Genomic DNA, 19390 nt, shown 5'->3' with positions numbered 1-19390 from the left:
CCTTTTAATTAAATATTTTAGTTGTTCACTACTGTTCTATAAACATGAAATTGATTTTCTATGTTAACTCACACATTTGTATAACACTTCTTCAGATTTTCTTTGTAAATAATCATGTAAGTGAACAGTTTAATCCTATGTTTAATCCCTTATACTTTGAAGTTTTTATTTATTATCACATTGCTCTTACTAGAAATAATAAAATGCTGAACTACATTGAGGATAATGGACATTTTTTATCCATATATGTCTAATATCTTTCCTTTTAGAATGTTCATTAGTTCCTATAAATGTAATTTGACAGATTAATGATGTTTGGTTACTTTTATGATTTTACTGTTTTTAATATAAAATGGTGTAAAAATTTATCAAATATTCTTTCTTCATCTATGAGATATTGTTTTTTATATTTCATCAACAATAAAATGTTATCATTCAAACAAATCAATTATAATGGAATAAGAAACATCATCTAAAGAATTCTTAACATGAAAAGTAAGCAGAAAAATTATATAATAACAAAAACAAAAGCAAGATACATGGAAAAGTAAGTAAAAGTTTTTTTTTATTTTTAATTTTTTTTTTAACATTTATTTATTTTTCGAGAGACAGAAAGAGAGCATGAGCAGGGGAGGTGCAGAGAGAGGGAGACACAGAATCAGAAGCAGACTCCAGGCTCTGAGCTGTCAGCACAGAGCCCGATGCGGGGCTCAAACTCATGAACCGTGAGATCGTGACCTGGGCCAAAGTCGGTCGCCTAACCGACTGAGCCACCCAGGCGCCCCAGTAAGTAAAAGTTTTAAATATGTCATTAAAGTAAAAACAGAAAATAAACTAACCAAGCATTCAACGTATGAACTCAGAAGCAAAAGTTTAATAAAACCAGATCATAAGTGAATGAATCAAAATAATTATGTATATTTGCAAATGTATATGCAGATATTATATGAATGAATCCAATGTGTGTATTTATGTATTAAATTCAGGAGTTTCAATTTTGAATATAAGCAAAACAAAACTAGAACAATAAACCTATGTAACGGCTAGATACCACTAACTTTTTAAAACAATAACTAGTTTAAAAACATTGACCAGGAGTTCAAAAGTCTAAAGGCATGAAGTCAAACCCTTGGCAAATTTCATTAAAGAACAAAAAATAGGATAAAGTTCTAAGGATTAATAATAAAACTATAGATAATGAAACACACTGAAAGAAATTATTATAAGCCATGATTTTATGTCATTCTATGGCAATAATCTTTCAAATTTAGAGAAAAATAATGATTTTCAATCAATACACAATCTGTGAAGATGATCCCAGAATGTAAATAGACAGTAATGAGACCCATACACATGAGCAATATTGGAAAGATGATCAAATATTTGTTATTAAGACCCCCATGACAGGGCACCCAGGTGGCTCAGTTAGGTAAACATCTGACTCTTGATTTTGACTCAGGTCATGATCTCATGGTTTGTGAGATAGAGCCCTGCACTGGGATCTACACTTACAGTACGGAGCTTGCTTGGGATTCTCTCTCTCCCTCTCTCTGCCCCTTCCCCACACTCGCTGTCTGTCTCAAGTAGATAAACATTAAAAAAAAAAAAAAGAAGACCCCCATGACAAGATAGTTTTACATCAACCATATCACATTTACTTATTTATTTTTAGTTTTTGCTTCTTGGTGCAATCATTAATGTTTAGACAATGGAAAGATATTATTAAGAATATTATTGAAGTAATACTTTCTACCACTCTTTTGTATAATATAGACAGAGCCAATAATTTATAATACCATAGTATCTTGAAATCTCATTTGAAAAGATTGGACAGTAGCAAACTTGATTATGATTTGGAGAAAACAAAGCATAGAACATTCAGTAATGTCTCTCCTGCCTTTCTCCCTCTCCAGATATATAGGTGGAGATGTAAATATTTACACATATTTATATATATTTGTAGATATATATTGATAAATTGAATGTGTGTATTAAATTAGGGTACTGTATTTGTAAGTTATAATTTTGCATATGCATCTAAGAAAAATAAAACATGAACAACAAATCTACATAATAACTACACACCACACCATGAAATAATTCTGTAGGAATATGGAAAATCTATATTGATTTTTAAATTCATTTCTAAAGAATATATTGATATTACGCTGCTGGAGGATGTTGGGTGGGGTGATGGGCATTAAAGAGGGCATTTGTTGGGATGGGCACTGAGTGTTATATGTAAGTGTTGAATCACTAAATTCTACTCCTGAAAAAAAAAAAAAAACACTTTGATACTCAAAACTTTTGGATGGCCTTAGTTGAAACTATTCTATAACAAATTATTGAAAATATTGTTTTTATTCTATTCTACGGTTTTATAGATAGCTGGATGTCAATGAAAAGATAATTTTCTCAACAGTATCCTTTTCACAGCATGTTTCACCTCCCTGTTCCTTAGGCTATAAATCAGTGGATTCAACATGGGGATGATAAAAGTATAGAACACAGCTATAATCTTGCTTTTCTGTGGTGAGGAGATGGCCCCAGGCTGGGCATACATGAAGAACACCGTCCCATAGAATAAGCTCACCACGGTAATGTGAGAGCTGCAAGTGGAGAAGGTCTTACCCCTGCCATGGGTCGAGGGGATCTTCAGGACGGTGGACAGGATGTAAGCATAGGAAACCACAATGACAGTTGTGGTGGTGATGATGATGAGGGCAGAGAGAATGTACAGCACAATCTCATTCACAGACGTGTCAGCACATGAGATCTTGATCAGGGCTGGGACGTCACAGAAAAAGTGGTCTAGTCGGTTTTCTCCACAGAAATGCAAACTGAAGGTGAAACCTGTTTGGACCATGGAGTTGATGCCTCCACAGATATAGGAGCCAAACACTAAACGAATACAAGCCTGCTGAGACATATGTACAGTATAGAGGAAGGGCGAGCAAATGGCTGAGAAGCGATCATATGCCATCACGGCTAGAAGAAAGCCTTCAGTCCCAACACAAAGAGCGAAGAAAAAGAATTGTGTTGCACAGCCATTGTAGGAAATTTTCTTGTCCGTGGACAAGAAAGTAGCCAGAGTTTTGGGAGCAATGACTGTGGAGTAGCAGAGATCTAAATAGGACAAATTTCTGAGAAAGAAATACATAGGCGTATGAAGTCTGGAGTCTATTTTAATGGCAATTATCATGCTGATATTTCCCACCACAATGACCATGTAGATAAGCAAGAAGAATAAGAATAAAAAAATCTGTACATCTGGAGATGTTCTGAATCCCAGCAGAATAAACTCTGTCAGTTCTGAGTAATTCCTATTCAGCTCTTTCTTCATAGCTGAGACCTATCTGAGAAAATGAGTGGATGATCAGGAAGCCTGTGGAATGCCTTGTTAACTTTTGGTTCCCAAAGTTCCCAGTGAATGAAAAAAAATGCTAAGTGTCCTTGGCAACACATCTGACAGAATAGCCTTACCTGGGAGTACCAGTACCCAAATATATCATATATTTTGTACTTAGTGTCATTACAATATGGGAAATGAGGACGTCTGGGTCAGTCATTTTATGCCATTTGTTCAGAGCTGTGGAATCAGATGGACTGAGTCCAAATCTTGCCTCTTTCAATCTAATAGAATCTAAAATAATGACCTGCACTCTCAACATCTTGAAATCTTCTATCAGATGGAAGATAATAATAATACATTATGGGATTACTGTGAGAATAACATGGGACTGAGTGTGAAAGGCAATATTTACAATTACTAGAACATCTTTATTTTGCCCATTTTCTTTTTTTTTTTCAATATATGAAGTTTATTGTCAAATTGGTTTCCATACAACACCCAGTGCTCATCCCAAAAGGTGCCCTCCTCAATACCCATCACCCACCCTCCCCTCCCATCAACCCTCAGTTTTACAATTACTAGAACATCTTAAAGCAAACAAATATTAGTCAAATAAATAAACCAGGAAACAAACACCTAAAAATTATTTTTGTGTTAGGAATGGAAGACTGGGTGAAAACACAGGTCATCTCCTTTCCCACTAAAAGACACAGTTAATTTAGTTCTCAAAACATTCTGCTATTTAAAAGACATTAGGAAACATGGGATTACTGTTTCAGGAGGGAGAATGAAGCACCAGTCTCAAAGAAAGTCACATGAAATGATCAAACTCTTCCACTAATGCTTTTTTCAACTTCTACTTCCTACTTCACTTACTGCAAATCTCTAATCTCTGATTCTGGTACCTCCACTCTCTTGTTGGCAGCCAAACTCCAGCATGACTTTGCCTTTTCTTGTCAAATGCTAACATCTCAATTATAGAAATTATTCTGTTTATATAGAGGTATTTCACCAACAAGAAGTCCCTTTTTTCCTTGTATATGTGTTAATGAAACTGAAAGCATCAATGGAAATAGAGCCAAAAATATCAATATTTCATAGGTTTTGCTTTTTAAATAACTATCCATCTTAATACTAAGCACTAAAGAGGCATATGGATAAAATATCAATAATTTGGGGGCACCCGGGTGGCTTAGTCAGTTGGGCCTCTGGCTCTCGGTTTTGGCTCAGGTCATGATCTCATGGTTTGTTAGTTGGAGCCCTGAGTCAGGCTCCACACTGATGGTGTAGAGCCTGCTTGGAATTCTCTCTCTGTCTTTCTCTCTGAACCCCTCTGCCACTCTCTTTCTCTCTCAAAATAAATAAACTTAAAAATATAAAAGAACTTCTCTTTTTTTAAAAAAAGTCAGTAATTTTTAAGTATCAGAAATATTAAATTTAGGGCACCTGGGTGGCTCAGTTAGGCATCCAACTTTGGCTCAGGTCAGGATCTCACTGTTCGTAGGTTCAAGCCCCGCGTCCAACTCTGTGCTGACAGCTCAGGGCCTGGAGCCTGCTTCAGATTCTGTCTCTCCTTCTCTCTCTACCCCTCCCCCACCTGTGCTCTGTCTCTTTCTCAAAAATAAACATTTAAAAATAAATAAATAAACATCAAAAAAATTTTTAAAGAAATATTAAATTCAAGTGAAATATAAGAAATTTTATAATTCTATGGTTCCATTACTTTATTTAATTTCAGAACTGACAATTTTTTTTTTCCCTTCAAGGAACTTACTATGATATTTGAAGTCACATTGTTACTCAGAAATTTTCATAAAATTAAAAGTACCATAGAATCAGAAGTAAAACTGGTGTAGCTTCTGTTACTATTTTTTTGTGTGTAAAGTCAAAATGTTTTATTAGTTAAAAGCGTGGCATTTTTTTTTAAACAGTGACATTTTAACTCACATAAATCTGAATTTTAATCCATGTCATGCCATTCACTGGCTAACTAATCTTGGGAAAATTGTTCACATTTCATTCACCTTGGTTTTCTCATCAGCAAGGTATGTCTTAGAACATTTACCCCATAGGATTGTTACTATAAGGATTAAATTAAATGATATGTTTAAATTAAATGAAATATATAGCAACTGGGAAGAAAAAAGTGCTCAATAAATAATGGATCTATGAAAGATTAATAGAAAAAAAAGAAAGGTTTGCTAAACTAAGAAAATTACCTTCAGAAAAAGTTGATGCTCAAAAACCACTTACTTTACTTGAGATCCAGCAGATTCCAAAAGAAGCTTCACTGAAACTTTTAATTGATTATTCTTTTAAAGGAAGATTTGACAAAAGTGTAGTTAATTACAAAAATGCTTCACAATATATATTAGATTTGTTCTGAGTACAGTCAATAAGCAGACTTTTTTATTTCTAAGTCTTATGTTCCTCATTTTTACTTATTTGAACCAAAAGAAAATCTTAGTCTGGGTCTTTGGTTTGAAACTCAAGAAATATCTTACTCTTGGGGTGCCTGGGTGGCTCAGTCAGTTAAGCATTGGACTTCAGCTCAGGTCATGATCTCACAGTTCGTGAGTTTGAGCCCTGCATTGGGCTCTGTGCTGACAGCTCAGAGCCTGGAGCCTGCTTCAGATTCTGTGTCTCCCTCTCTCTCTGCCCCTCCCCTGTATGCGTTCTGTCTCTGTCTCTCACAAATAAATAAATGTTTAAAAAATTAAAAAAAATAAATATCTTACTCTTTATATTCTGCAAAGACAGAACTGACGATTCCTCTTATATGTAATCTGCCATAAATTTCATCTAGCCATATAGTTATTCTTAAAACCCAGAAAGTAGATTAGAAATACACACACACACACACACACACACACACACACAGACGTCAGATGTTTTGGAAAAGTAAGAAGGCCCTGGAGGTCAATTAGGTCAGTGTTTGCCAAACTTCCCCATACCTCAGAATCAGCTGGGGAGGGTTTGTTTCACTCTACTTTTAATACTGATTCCTGGATCACACCTCATTCTTAATCTTAACGTTGAAAATTATCTTATTAGTGAGATGAACGTGGAAAAGCATTCATATGGACTTTAAGATTTTCAAATGACTTAAGAAATCAGTCTCCATGTAGAAGTTCAAGAATCAGTGAATTTAGTCTTCTTTTTGCTTCCTGGAAGAATAGTGGTTGAGTCACTCACAGTCAATCAAAATCATTATTAATTATAAAGATTCCCCTAAAAGGATATTCCTCATCCTTCAAGGCATTGTTTTACGAATAATACTTCCAGGAATTTCTGTCTTTATCCAACACAAATATGTAATATATATATAACCTATTTCTTGCTTTTCTGATGCAGTGGGTGTTTGTTTCTTTGTTTTATTTTATTATTTGAGAGAGAGACAGAGTGAGTGGGAGAGGGGCAGAGAGAGAGAGAGAGAGAGAGAGAAACTAAAGCAGGCTCCACACTGAGCATGAGCCTAATGCAAGGCTTGATCTGATGACCTTGGGATCATGACCTGAACTGAAATTGAGAACTGGTTGCTCAACTGACTGAGCCACCCAGGTGCCCCAGATGCAATAGATTTTTAAACTAGATCTATCCTGCTTAGATATACCAGGTTCACCCACATCCAAGGCATTCTGTTACTTTACTTACATTTCCACTCTATACGTCTACTTTTATCTTGGGCTCTAAAAGACATTTTAAAGAATGCTATAAAAGTAGAGCGTATATTTTATATACAGTAAAAATGTCTTGGCATGGAATATTTGAAGACACTTCTGAGACTTTATGAAACCCCAATAATAAATAAAATTTTGCTCATTTATTTAAAAATATTTTTTAGTGTTTATTTATTTTTGAGAGACAGGGACAGAGCGCCAGTGGGAAGGGGCAGAGAGAAAGATGGAGACACAGTATCCAAAGCAGGCTCCAGGCTCTGAGCTGTCAGCACAGAGCCCAAAGCAAGGCTCTGTGCCACAAACTGCAAGATCATGATCTGAGTGGAAGCTGGATGCTTAACCGACTGAGCCGCCCATGCATCCCCCCAACTTTTTTCATTTAAATGACAGGTTAGAGGTGCCTGGGTGGCTCAGTTGGTTGAGCGTCCAACTCTTGATTTCAGCTCAGGTCATGATCTCACAGTTTGTGAGATCAAACCCCATGTCAGGCTCTGCACAGACAGCACAGAGTCTGCTTAGGATTCTCTCTCTGCCTCTCCCTCATTCTCTCTCTCAAAACTAAAGTAAATAAACTAACTAACTAAATAAATAAATAAAATGGCAAATAGGTTTTCTGATTTATATCAAATTCTAAAAACAACTCCTAACTGAAAATTATTAGTATTAAAAGTTATAAGTGATACACCTACAAGTCAAGAATAATGGACAATGAAAGCAAGGAATATCAGTGATTTTTTTACCCTTCAGATTTGCAAATTATTTTTTAAAGATTTTATTTATTTGTTTTGAGAGAGAGAGAGAGAGAGCGCAAGCAGGGGACGGGGGGAGAGAGAGAGGGAGATAGAATGTTAAGCAGACTCCATGCTCAGTGTGAAGCCAACACAGGGCTTGATCTCATCACCATGAGATCATGACCTAAACAGAAATCAAGAGTCAGATGCTTAGCCTGCTGAACCACCCAGGCACCCCTGCAAATTATTTTTTAATGTGCATCATTCAGTCAATTAATATCGTCACAATACATGGTATATAATTAATATTAAATTTATTTTATTATTTCTTTTTTGTAAATTTGTTGTGTATATAAAATCATGTTTTACAAAATACTTTATAATAGCTACCAACTACTTTAAAATTCTGTAACACTCCTACTATCCTGATGTACAGTTACTTGAGTATTCTTGTATTATATATCTTTGTTTTCTCAAACTGTTTTCATTTTGACTTTTTACTTAAATCTATTTATCTTTGAGTGTGTATATACTCAACTCTACCAGCACTCATAATCCCTCCCCAACACTGGGTATCAAACATATTTAAATTTCTTATTTTTTAAAAATATTTATTTATTTATTTTGAGAGAGACAGAGAGAATGCAAGCAAGGGAGGGGCAGAGAGAGGGAGAGAGGGAGAATCCCAAGCAGGTTCTGCATGGTCAGTGTGCATGGTCAGTGTACAGGGGGATTGAACTCACAAAATTGTGAGATCCTGACCTAAGCTGAAATCAAGAGTCAGAGGCTTAGTAAATTGATCCACCCAGGAGCCCCTTAAATTTCTTGTTTTAGCATACTTTTCACTATCTCCACTTTTTAAAAAATTTTTTTAATGTTTACTTATTTTTGAGAGAGCAAGAGAGAGAGAGAGAGAGAATGAGCAGGGGAGGGGCAGAGAGAGAGGGAGACACAGAATCCAAAGGAGGCTCCAGGCTCCGCACTGTCAGCACAGCTGGACTCATAGCTGGAGCCCACCAACTGTGAGATCATGACCTGAGCTGAAGTTGGAAGCTTAACTGACTGAGCCATCCAGGCACCCCTCCACTTTTTTTTTTTTAAGTGTATTTATTTGTTTTGAAAGAGAGAGAGAGAGAGAGAGAGTGTGTGTGTGTGTGTGTGTGTGTGTGCATAAGTGGGGGAAGGGTGGAAAGAGAATCCCAAACAGGCTCCTCGATGACAGCATAGGGGATGGGAGGGCGGGGGCAGGTGACGTGGGCTCCATCTCAGGAATCGTGAGATCATGACCTGAGCAGAAATCAAGAGTCAGGCACTGAAGCAACTGAGCCAACCAGGCATCCCCTCACTTTTTTTTTTTTCATTTTCCAATGTTGTTTGTTTGGAAACTGGAGATAACAAAAGTAACTTCTCATAGAGTTGCTGTGTGGATTACATATACTAATATATGTAAAACATAGCATGATAGATCGATCGATCGAGAAATAGATAGATGCAAGGTATCATTTTTATTATATCTCACATAAACTACGAAATATTAAGCTACATAGTAACAGCAGCAATGATATTACACTAAGAATACTCAATAACTCACTAACAAGAAGAAAAAAAAAAGATAAAAGAGCCTGCCCATGAAGGGGGAAGGTAGTAATCCTTTGCAGCAAAACAAATTTTAAAAGAACCTCATTTGATTTGAAGAAAGTGAATTGTTATTGAGACACAAAGATGTCTGTCTTCCCAAAATGCAAGAGTGGCAGAGTAGAATAAGTGTAGTTTTACTGTCCAGAAAAGAGGATTGATAACACCAATGGGGTAAAAAGACCGAAGACCTATGAACTCAAATGCGGTGATTTACATTTTCAAAAATAAGAAAAGGCACATGACTAACTCCTGCTGCAGAGATTCCTGGATAGGAAACAAAGAATCATTTCTGGTCTACAAATGATGGACACCCAAATCATTTGTGCCATAGAATCGAAGGTAATTCTCTGGAATGGAATACAAAATGCTGAGAACTAAGAGAAGTGGTCTTAAGAATCAAAGTGTCATCCCCAAAAGAATTTGGCCTTCAAAGAGTGAGACCATCCTTCAAAAAAAGGAACAGATATAGATAACTTTCTTCGCTGAACCTCAGGCAGCTTGTGCAGGCAACTTCATCAACAATAGAACAGTTTTATCCACTGAAAATTCGGACTTAATTGCCTTCAGTGACTCTTCAATGTTCAATGAGAAGCAGTGGGCACATTGACCCTACCTATGAAAACCCCTAGTTAAACAGATAATTTAAAAAAACAAAATCTAACTAAAATAAATGTTTCCCTACTACTCAAGCAGATTGAAAACGAAGTTTAATTTCACTTGGGAAATAGAAAAGATATGAGTAGACTTCTGATTCTGTTCAAGAAGAAGTCATAGGAGCCTAAATCAACAAAAAGGGAACATCTCTCTCTCTCTCTCTCTCTCTCTCTCTGGCTCTCAGCACCTCTATCTATCTATCTATCTATCTACCTATCTATCATCATCATCATCATCTATCATCTATTATCTATCTATGGCACAAACACACTTACAGACACACATATACATACAAATATATACACATATACATTGAAGACATTGGATTGTAGGCAATGAAGCACAGTGATTCCTAAAAAATGGGAAAGAAATGTGGTAAGCCCAATGAGTACCCCAGTTTATTTCACTGAGAACACTTCAAAAAATTGAAATTATAGTTTAAAAGGATCCCACAAAGAAACACTCCAGTTTGGCTCACTAGTGAATTCTGCCAAACATTTGAGCAAAACCTTAGTAACAATTCTGCATGAACTTTCCCAAAGAATTTAAAACAAGAAACTACTTCTTAATCGATTCTATGAAGCTAGTGTACTGTTAATGGTAAACTAGATAGAAAAAGAAGAAGATAATACTAGCCAATATCTGTTGTGAACATAGATGCAAAATTTCTAAACAAAATTTTAGTAAATTCAATCTAGAAAAAGATCAAAACTATCATACACCATGACCAGGTAGGGGTTATCTTAGGATATAAAGCTGGTTTAATATTCAAAAATAAATTAATTTAATTTACTATATTTAATTTACTATACTATAAACAAACTAAAATAGATTTCAATTATATTTAATAAACTAAATGTGTGTTATATATGAGAAAATATTTGCTATATGAATTCATATACATATAGTTTATATATTATATATAAACATGTGATATATAAAAATACATATCACATATATGCATATGTGTGTATGTGTGTATGTGTGTCTGTGTATGTGCATGTGTATATGTGGTTGACCCTTGGACAACATGGGGGTCAGGGGTGTAGAATGACCCACACACATAGTTGAAAATCCACATATAACATTTGATTCCCCCAAAACCTTACTAATAGTCTACTATTGACCACAACCCTTACTGATAACATTAGCATATTGATTAACACATATTTTTTTGCTATTTTTATGCTATATGTATTATATACTGTATTCTTGCAATAAAGAAGATACAGAAAAGATAATGTTAATAAGAAAATTATAAGGAAGAGAAAATACATTTACAGTACTGTGTTGTAAAAAAATGTGCATATAAGTAGACCCACACAATTCAAAAGTGTTGTTCAAGAATCACCTGTGTATATAAATAATCATATATATGTATATATGTGTGTGTGTGTATTTAAAATCATCTCAATAGATGTGGAAAAGCATTTGACAAAACCAGACACTCATTCATATCTGATACAACTCAGCAATTTCCCTCAGCTTAATAAAGAGCAACTATCCAAAACCCATAGGTATTATCCCCCATAATGATGAAAGAATGACTGACTTCTTACATCAGGAGCAAGAGGAGGAGCTAGGAAATTTTAAATGTAATTGGTATTAGTTTAGCAGAAGCCTCAGAAGATTCAGCATTATAAACAATTTTGTTGAAATGAAATTTTGCTTTTTCAAACACCACATCATCTAATGACTTTGATTTAATGGGACAACTATTGTAATGGCTTGTTTAGTGTAGTCCCCTCGCATCAAATTTCATTTAGCAATAACACATCAAACCAAAGATTTCTCCCAACAATTTGGAAAAGGAATGAAAGAAAGAAAAATAAAGAGAGAGGGAAGGAAGGAAGGAAGAAAAAGAGGGAAGGAAGGAAGAAAGGGAGGAAGGAAGAGGAATAGAGGGAGGGAGGGAGGAAAGAAAAGAAATGGCATGGAAACTTTAGGATGATTTGTGTTGAAAACTTTACCACTAGTTAAGCATTTTAATAAGAAGACTAAAGGGGCTACTTTGTATTGATTGATATATTAAACATTGATATATAAACATTACTTAACAAGTTGTTAAATGTCTTTATTATCATCACTTTTGGTAACCACTAAATCAAGTCAATCATTAGTCAAACTCTTTCCATAATAGAAACTCCTTGTCCAGATGGCATCTCCCATCAGTTCTCACAAACTTTCAAAGAGGAAATAATTTCATTGTTACACAGCCTCTTCTTCAGAATAAACAAGGAGGAAAAAGTCTCCATCTTTGAATGATGTTCAGACAAGCTCGAGTCCAAAATGTGCCCTAAATAGTGTGAGAAAAACAAATAATGCTCTGTCTCAGTGATAAACATATACAATTCTAATAACATTCAGTAAAATCCCATCAAAATATATCTCAAGATAAGACAAATTCAGAAATAATATAATTGACAAATATTTTCCCTTTTCTACGCATCCCTTTTCTGAAACAAGGGCGAGATCTTACATGATTCATTTTTGGTGAAGGAAAAGCACAAAAGGAGGGGTGGGAAAGTAGGGCTGGCAACTCCAGACAACTATCCCTCAGGAGACAGGGAGGAATAGGGTAACTTTCCACAGGTCTGCTTATAGTCAACCAATCTCAGGACAATTGAGATTGTCCAATCGCTCAGGACAATATGATGGGGGTGGAAGCCAAGTAATTTAGGAAGTACTTTGAATTTTTAACCACTGTTCTGGAAGTTCCATTCTATCACAGTATCCAGACTCTTCTCTTCAGACTTAGTAGGAGTGGACGACAGCCACCAGATGGCAGCAACTGCAACTGCGTCCATGGTTTGGTTTGCTTCTGGAGCCAAACCCTCCAGGGAGTCCTGAGCGGTTCTACATACGCATACCTGGATCATATAATTCACTTCACAATAATTAGCCACTTAACGTTAGCAAAGAATATCATGGAACTCTTCTGATCAGGTTAACGCAGCATTGTAAAGCTTTCGAAAATTATATTCAGCAGTATATAAAGTGTTGTACATCATGACAAACCAGGGCAAAACTTTTATTTCCTCTCCACATTTTTTTAGGTATTAAAAATATTCCTAGTCAATGGAGGGGGGCCTGGGTGGCTCACTCAGTTAAGTGTCCGACTTTGGCTGAGGTCATGATCTCACGGTTTGTGAGTTCGAGCCCTGTGTCGGGCTCTGTGCTGGACAGCTCAGAGCCTGAAGCCTGCTTTGGATTCTGTGTCTCCCTCTGTCTCTGCCCCTTCCCCACTCACACTGTGACTTTCTCTCTCTCAAAAATAAACAAACATTAAAAACAATTTTTTTAAGTATTTCTGGCTGATAGAAAAAAAAAAAATTGAGCAAGTACCTCAGTCCACACCAAATAGAAAAATCACTTTTATAATAACTAAAAGCCAAATAATCTTATAGAAAAACGTTAATATTCGAAAATATTTATCTGATTTTGAATGGGTAAGTATAGGCAATAAATTAAAAGTAAAAAGACCGATAAATAAAATGGTATGCAAATGTCATACTGCTTTACATGCAAAATTGATTAAAATTTCATAAGAAAATAAATACAGAATTACATTTGCACAATTAATGACAGGATAATGCATCAGATCTGTTACAGTTTAAAGACTGGCCACATAACTATATGTCCTTCAAAAATGGTTGTTTCTAGATTGTGAGATTATATTTTCAGAATATTCCACATGCTTTACAGCATACATTAGAATAATAAAAATCCTGGTGCCATATTAGTGTTGCATTTTGGCTACACCAAGCTCCTTAGTTCCCGACTGCCTCAATTTCCTCATTTGAAAATGTTGATAAAAACGGTATTTGCTTTTTATGCTTCAGCTTTTATTATAAAACATATCATTTTATATTAAGAAGAAAATGAAGAAATAAAAAATAGAGCATTATTGACACATATTTCCATGTGAATAATTGCTTCTCAAATCAAATAAGATATTGTGGGTCCTGTTTTTATAGCAGTAGTAATGTTAAGGATGGTACTTTTCAGAATATAAACCTGGATCTCTGGGAAAAAGGGGGCCTTTACTTAAAAGTGTCCTATGTAACCATATCTGTTCTGTTTTGCCACCTATACAGTGTGGCTGTTCTCTTTTCCAAACAAATACCAGGGGTCGCCTGGGTGGCTCAGTCAGTTAAACATCCAACTCTTGATTTCAGCTCAGGTTATCACTTCACAGGTGGTGAGTTCAAGTCCCACGTGGGGCTCTGCACTGACAGGGTGGAGCCTGCCTGGAATTCGCTCTCTCCCCCTTTCTCCGCCCCTCCCCCGCTCATGCGCACGCACTCTCTCTCTTTCTCTCTCTCTCAAAATAAAATGCTTTAAAAAAAATATCAGTTTACTTGTTTTGGAAAACAGAAAAGTTAAAGAATCATTCACACAGATGTAATATTTTAATCATTATATACTAGCAACTCTTACCATTTACTTCTTAAAGCAAAATTGAAATGAAAATATTATCACATCAGAAATTGAAAACAGATAAGTCTTTCATATATTCTAAGCATAGAAATACCATTTTGTAACACTTAGAAAAACATTTGTTGCTGTATATAAAAATATCTTTGATAATACTAATTTTACAAGAACGAGGATAACTGAGACCCTTAGGAAACAAAATGTGTCCACTGAATGATGGTTTTACGATTATCAGGGGAGGAATCATTTCCTGTGTAGTAGTATTCTTTTCATAGCCTCTTTCACATCTCTGTTTCTCAGACTGTATATTAGAGGGTTTAGCATCGGTATTACCAGTGTGTACAGCACAGCTACAATCTTGTTTGACTCTGGAGAGGAGATAGCCCCAGGCTGGGCATACATGAAGAATACAGCCCCATAGAATAAACTCACCACTGCTATATGGGAGCCACAGGTGGAGAAGGTCTTACCCCTGCCATGGGTCGAGGGGATCTTCAGGACGGTGGACAGGATGTAAGCATAGGAAACCACAATGACGGTTGTGGTGGTGATGATAATGACGGCCGAGAGAATGAACAACACAATCTCGTTCACAGATGTGTCCGCACAGGAGATCTTGATCAGGGCTGGGACGTCACAGAAAAAGTGGTCTAGTGTGTTTTCTCCACAGAAACGCAAACTGAAGGTGAAACCTGTTTGAACCATGGAGTTGATGCCTCCACAGATGTAGGATCCAGTCACCAACTGAGCACAGACTTTCTGGGACATGTGCACGGGGTAAAGGAGAGGGGAACAAATGGCCGAGAATCGATCAAATGCCATGACAGCCAGAAGAAAGCCTTCAGTTGTGACAAACAGGGCAAAGAAGAAAAATTGGGCTGCGCAGCCATTGTAAGAAATCTTCTTTCCCTTAGATAGGAAGTTGGCTAAAGTTTTGGGAGCAATGACTGTGGAGTAGCAGAGATCTAAATAGGACAAGTTTCTAAGGAAGAAATACATAGGCATATGAAGTCTGGAGTCCACCTTAATGACAATTATCATGCTAATATTTCCCACCACAGTGACCATGTAGATCAGCAAGAACACTAGGAATAAGAGGATCTGTACTTTTGGAGGGGTTATGAATCCTAGTAGAACAAACTCAGTCACTTCTGAGTAATTCCTGTTAGGCTCGCTCTTCATGGCTGAGATGTAGGTGGAATTGGAGAGGTGGTAAAAATGAAAGAAATGAGTCATCAGAATACTTGTTTTAGGAAAAATAACTAAAACCCAGCGTGGAAAATTTTCATCATATTGTTTCCAATAAATCACACAACACCAATAAAGGACAGATTACTGTTTTTAAAAAGTCTTCCTAATGAAGAATCCAATCTCATTGGTCAGCCTCTTTAGATATACTTATTTTGCAAATAATGAGGATGTGCCCTCAAGGTGTACTTTGGGGAAATGGAGATTTCAGGAAACTGTCTGGAAACAAGAGCTTCCTCTTTGTTTTCCCTTCTTGATTTATTATCAGTTACTGCCATTGAAAGTTGGCTCTTCTAGTGGACAATATTTCTCACAGACATTACAATGCACTTAAATTTTCATTTGTAATGCAAATCCATTCAATTGATGGTCTCATTTTACCTTAAAGAAATAATTTAGTTTCCTTATCTATTATAGAAAAATGATATACTAATACTGTATCTATCCATCTTTCTTATATGGAGAGAAAACCTTCAAATTCCGACCAAGGCATCATCCTTTTACCCATTAACTTCATCTTCTTATTTCTTCCATTATTTTTGTCCCTATAGTGACATGCACTTTAATGCACAGTTCATCTGTTAAAAACAGAAGTGATTCTTGCATATATTTTCTGAACACAATGTAATCAGATTTTTATTTTTTTCTCTTCTTCTTTCCTTCCTTCTTTCCCTCTCTGATTCCCTTTGGAATTCACCGAGTGGAATGCAAGTGAGGAATTCTAAGATCTTGGGTAGTGATTTTTCTATCCTCTCAGAAACAGACAAATCTAACAAAAAATACAAAGATCTGTGAATGGGGAGGATAGAACACACACAGGACAATTTAAAGATAGGTATAAATGGAAAAAAAGGAAGAAATATGTATTTAAACAAGCTTACATTATATTGATTTCAGCATATACTATTATGGCTATAAAGCATTCTTAAAATATTGTGGTAGAGGGAGGAAGTAATTTTTATTTTATTTTATGTATGGGGAAATTAAGACAAAAACACATTTAAAAGGCTTCTTTAGAGTCGTGAGATTGAGCAGCAAAGGGGTTTACTATTCAATAATCAAAACATGTAAAAGAAAACTGGCAAACAAGAAATTCAAAGATTCACATACTATGAAAATGTCTTTTATAATTTTATAAGTATAAAAATTATAATTCTGTGTATTTACATAAATCATTATGTAAATTATAGAATTATAATACATAAATAAAATTATATGTTATATAAATTATAAAATGCCTTATAATGTCTCTTGTAATTTTTATTGTTGTCACTGGTATGGTTTCACTAATTTTGACATTCTTTTAAGACAGTTGGGACTATGGAAGTATATTAGAGTCAATTTGGTTCAGTATGTATGAAACTTACTTTCTTAAAAAAATTAAAGGTTAACAGAAATATTGACTGATTGATTTTAGCAGGCAGGAGAATCACCAAAATATACTCTGGTAGGGCCTATCAACTAGAAAAATGCATGGTTCCCTTAAATTCATGTTTTACATAAAGAAGTTTCTGAATTCAACAGAAAAATTGGGAAAAAAAGAAAGATATAACTAAAATTATCTAAAAAGGAAGTGTTGAGAATAAACAAATTAAATATAAACGATATTCTTAAGAATGAACACATTTCTTACCTTGTAAACCTACTACATGTGAAATCATGAAGAAACAAAAGCATGAAAAGAGACACACTTTAGTTTAACAGGAAGTCTTCCTGCAAAATGGATTGTATTTCCTCACTGTTCAGATCAGAGTCCAATCACTAAGATGAACAAGTACCAGCAACAATTGTAATTTGTCTCTCTCTCTCTCTCTCTCTTTTTTTTTAATGTGCTCTTTCATTGATTAAATCAACCAGACCTGGGGTGGCTGCTAAGAGAAGTTCTCTCATGAGGATGGAAACCAAAGTGGTGAGCATTCCCTCTGCAAGATATTAACCAGGGACAACAGTCTCTCTCTCACCAGTAATGTATTTTGTATCAGAATGCAAAAGAAAAATGAGGAAAGAAATTATTAAACTCAACAGAACTTTGGAAAGTTAGAAGGGCTCTCTTGAGATGAGAAGTACCTTCTACTTACTGAACAAAATTAATAAAAACAATAACAATAATAACAAACACATTTGGATGAGAAGTACTTGATTCTTTTTTCTTAAAAAAATTTTTTAATGTTTATTTATGTTTGAGAGAGAGAGAGAGAAAGAGACAGAGCACAAGTTGGGGAGGGGCAGAGAGAGGGAGACAGAACCTGAAGCAGGCTCCAGGCTCCCAGCTGTCGGCACAGAGCCATGAGATCATGTCCTGAATGGAAGTACAATCTTAATGGACTGAGTCACCCAGGCCCCCCTGATTCCTTTTTTAAATTTCATGATATATAGAAGGATATTCACTAGTTTTCATTTGAGTAGATAAACAACCCTTACTTTTAGAAACTCATTTCTTAACTCTACTGTTAATACAGCATGCTGGTATTAGAAGAAAATTTTATGCGGAGAATAATCTAAACAGTCAGTTAAAGAGTTTGGGGAAACGCGGGGGTGCGTATTTAGAAGTAGTAACACAGAGATGGGCAAGAGGAGGCAGTCATACCTCCATCTATGATTTCAAGACAACAGAAGAGGTGGCTTAAAAGATCCCAGAAGCCTGGAATTGCTTCAAGAGTGAGCACCAGGGTGGGGTGTGCCCACCTGTGCCAGAACCAACAAGCAAAAAACCTAAGGAGCACACTGAAAGAGAAGGAAACTCCCCCTCCTCACACATCCTTAGTTCTGCTGTCAGTGTGAAAGCAGCGTCTTCAGGATCCTAGAGATCCTTCCCACTTTATCCTGACAATGTTTCCTTTAGTGAGGACAACTTTCTTTGGTATTTCTTGTGGCGCAAATTTGGCATGACACATGCTCTTAGTTTTCCTTTAGTCAGAAAGTTCCTTTTTTTGCCTTCAGTTCTGAAGCCCATTTGTCCTGCACATGCTTGTTGGTTTGGTCTCCCCTCCTCCTATCTTTAAGTGCTTTAAAGATGTTGTTCCATTGTCTCTGGTTCGAATTGTTTCTGACCAAGGTGTATGATTTAACTTTCATTTGCTTGTGTGTAATGTCTCTCTTTTCCCCTCTTGACAGTGTCTCTTTTTCACTCACCTTCAGATTTTTATTCTGATGTGTTTTATTTGGTTTTCTCTCTGTTCATCCTGCTTGGGATTTTGCCCATTTCCTTGCATCTGTGTGTTTAGATTTTGTCATCAACTTAGAGAAAATTTTTGCCCACCATAGTTTCTGTTATTTTTCTGGCCTCTCTTTTTCCAAAATTACATGGGTAATATTTTTTCAGTTGTCATTCAACATCTGTTCTTTTCTATTTTTTCCTTTTTAACTCAGTCTTAGGTTTGGTTTGTTTCTATTGCTGTGTATTCAAGTTTAAAATCTTTTTCTCCTGGTATGTTTCCTTTTTCTCAGTAGTAGTCATTTACCACTTATTATGCAATCTCTAAAAATATTTGGTTCATATATTTTCTCCAGAGTTTAATTTTTTTGTGATGGAAAGCAAATCTATAAAAGCTATGCATCAATAACTAGATGTGGAAAATCTTAAATCTATTTTTTAAAAATATTGAATGACTTTAACATTTCTAGTACATACACTTCAGTGAGATTGCATT

The 19390-nt window shown here is 35.6% G+C and overlaps 2 protein-coding genes across 2 annotated transcripts; both read right to left on the bottom strand.

Annotated features, from left to right (window-relative positions):
• Positions 1-2395: 2395 nt before the first annotated feature.
• On the bottom strand, positions 2396-3343 carry LOC125919163 (olfactory receptor 12-like). Its single transcript, XM_049625675.1, has one exon. The coding sequence runs from the start codon at positions 3341-3343 to the stop codon at positions 2396-2398; it is 948 nt and encodes a 315-aa protein (XP_049481632.1).
• Positions 3344-14735: 11392 nt separating this feature from the next.
• LOC125919176 (olfactory receptor 12-like) lies at positions 14736-15772 on the bottom strand. The gene has a single exon (XM_049625684.1). The coding sequence runs from the start codon at positions 15726-15728 to the stop codon at positions 14736-14738; it is 993 nt and encodes a 330-aa protein (XP_049481641.1). The 5' UTR covers positions 15729-15772.
• Positions 15773-19390: the final 3618 nt, after the last annotated feature.

Source organism: Panthera uncia, chromosome B4 (assembly GCF_023721935.1).
Source record: "Panthera uncia isolate 11264 chromosome B4, Puncia_PCG_1.0, whole genome shotgun sequence".
NCBI classification, from domain to species: Eukaryota; Metazoa; Chordata; class Mammalia; order Carnivora; family Felidae; genus Panthera; species Panthera uncia.
Note: the sequence above shows the minus strand (reverse complement) of the source record. Positions and strands in the feature narration are given on the sequence as shown.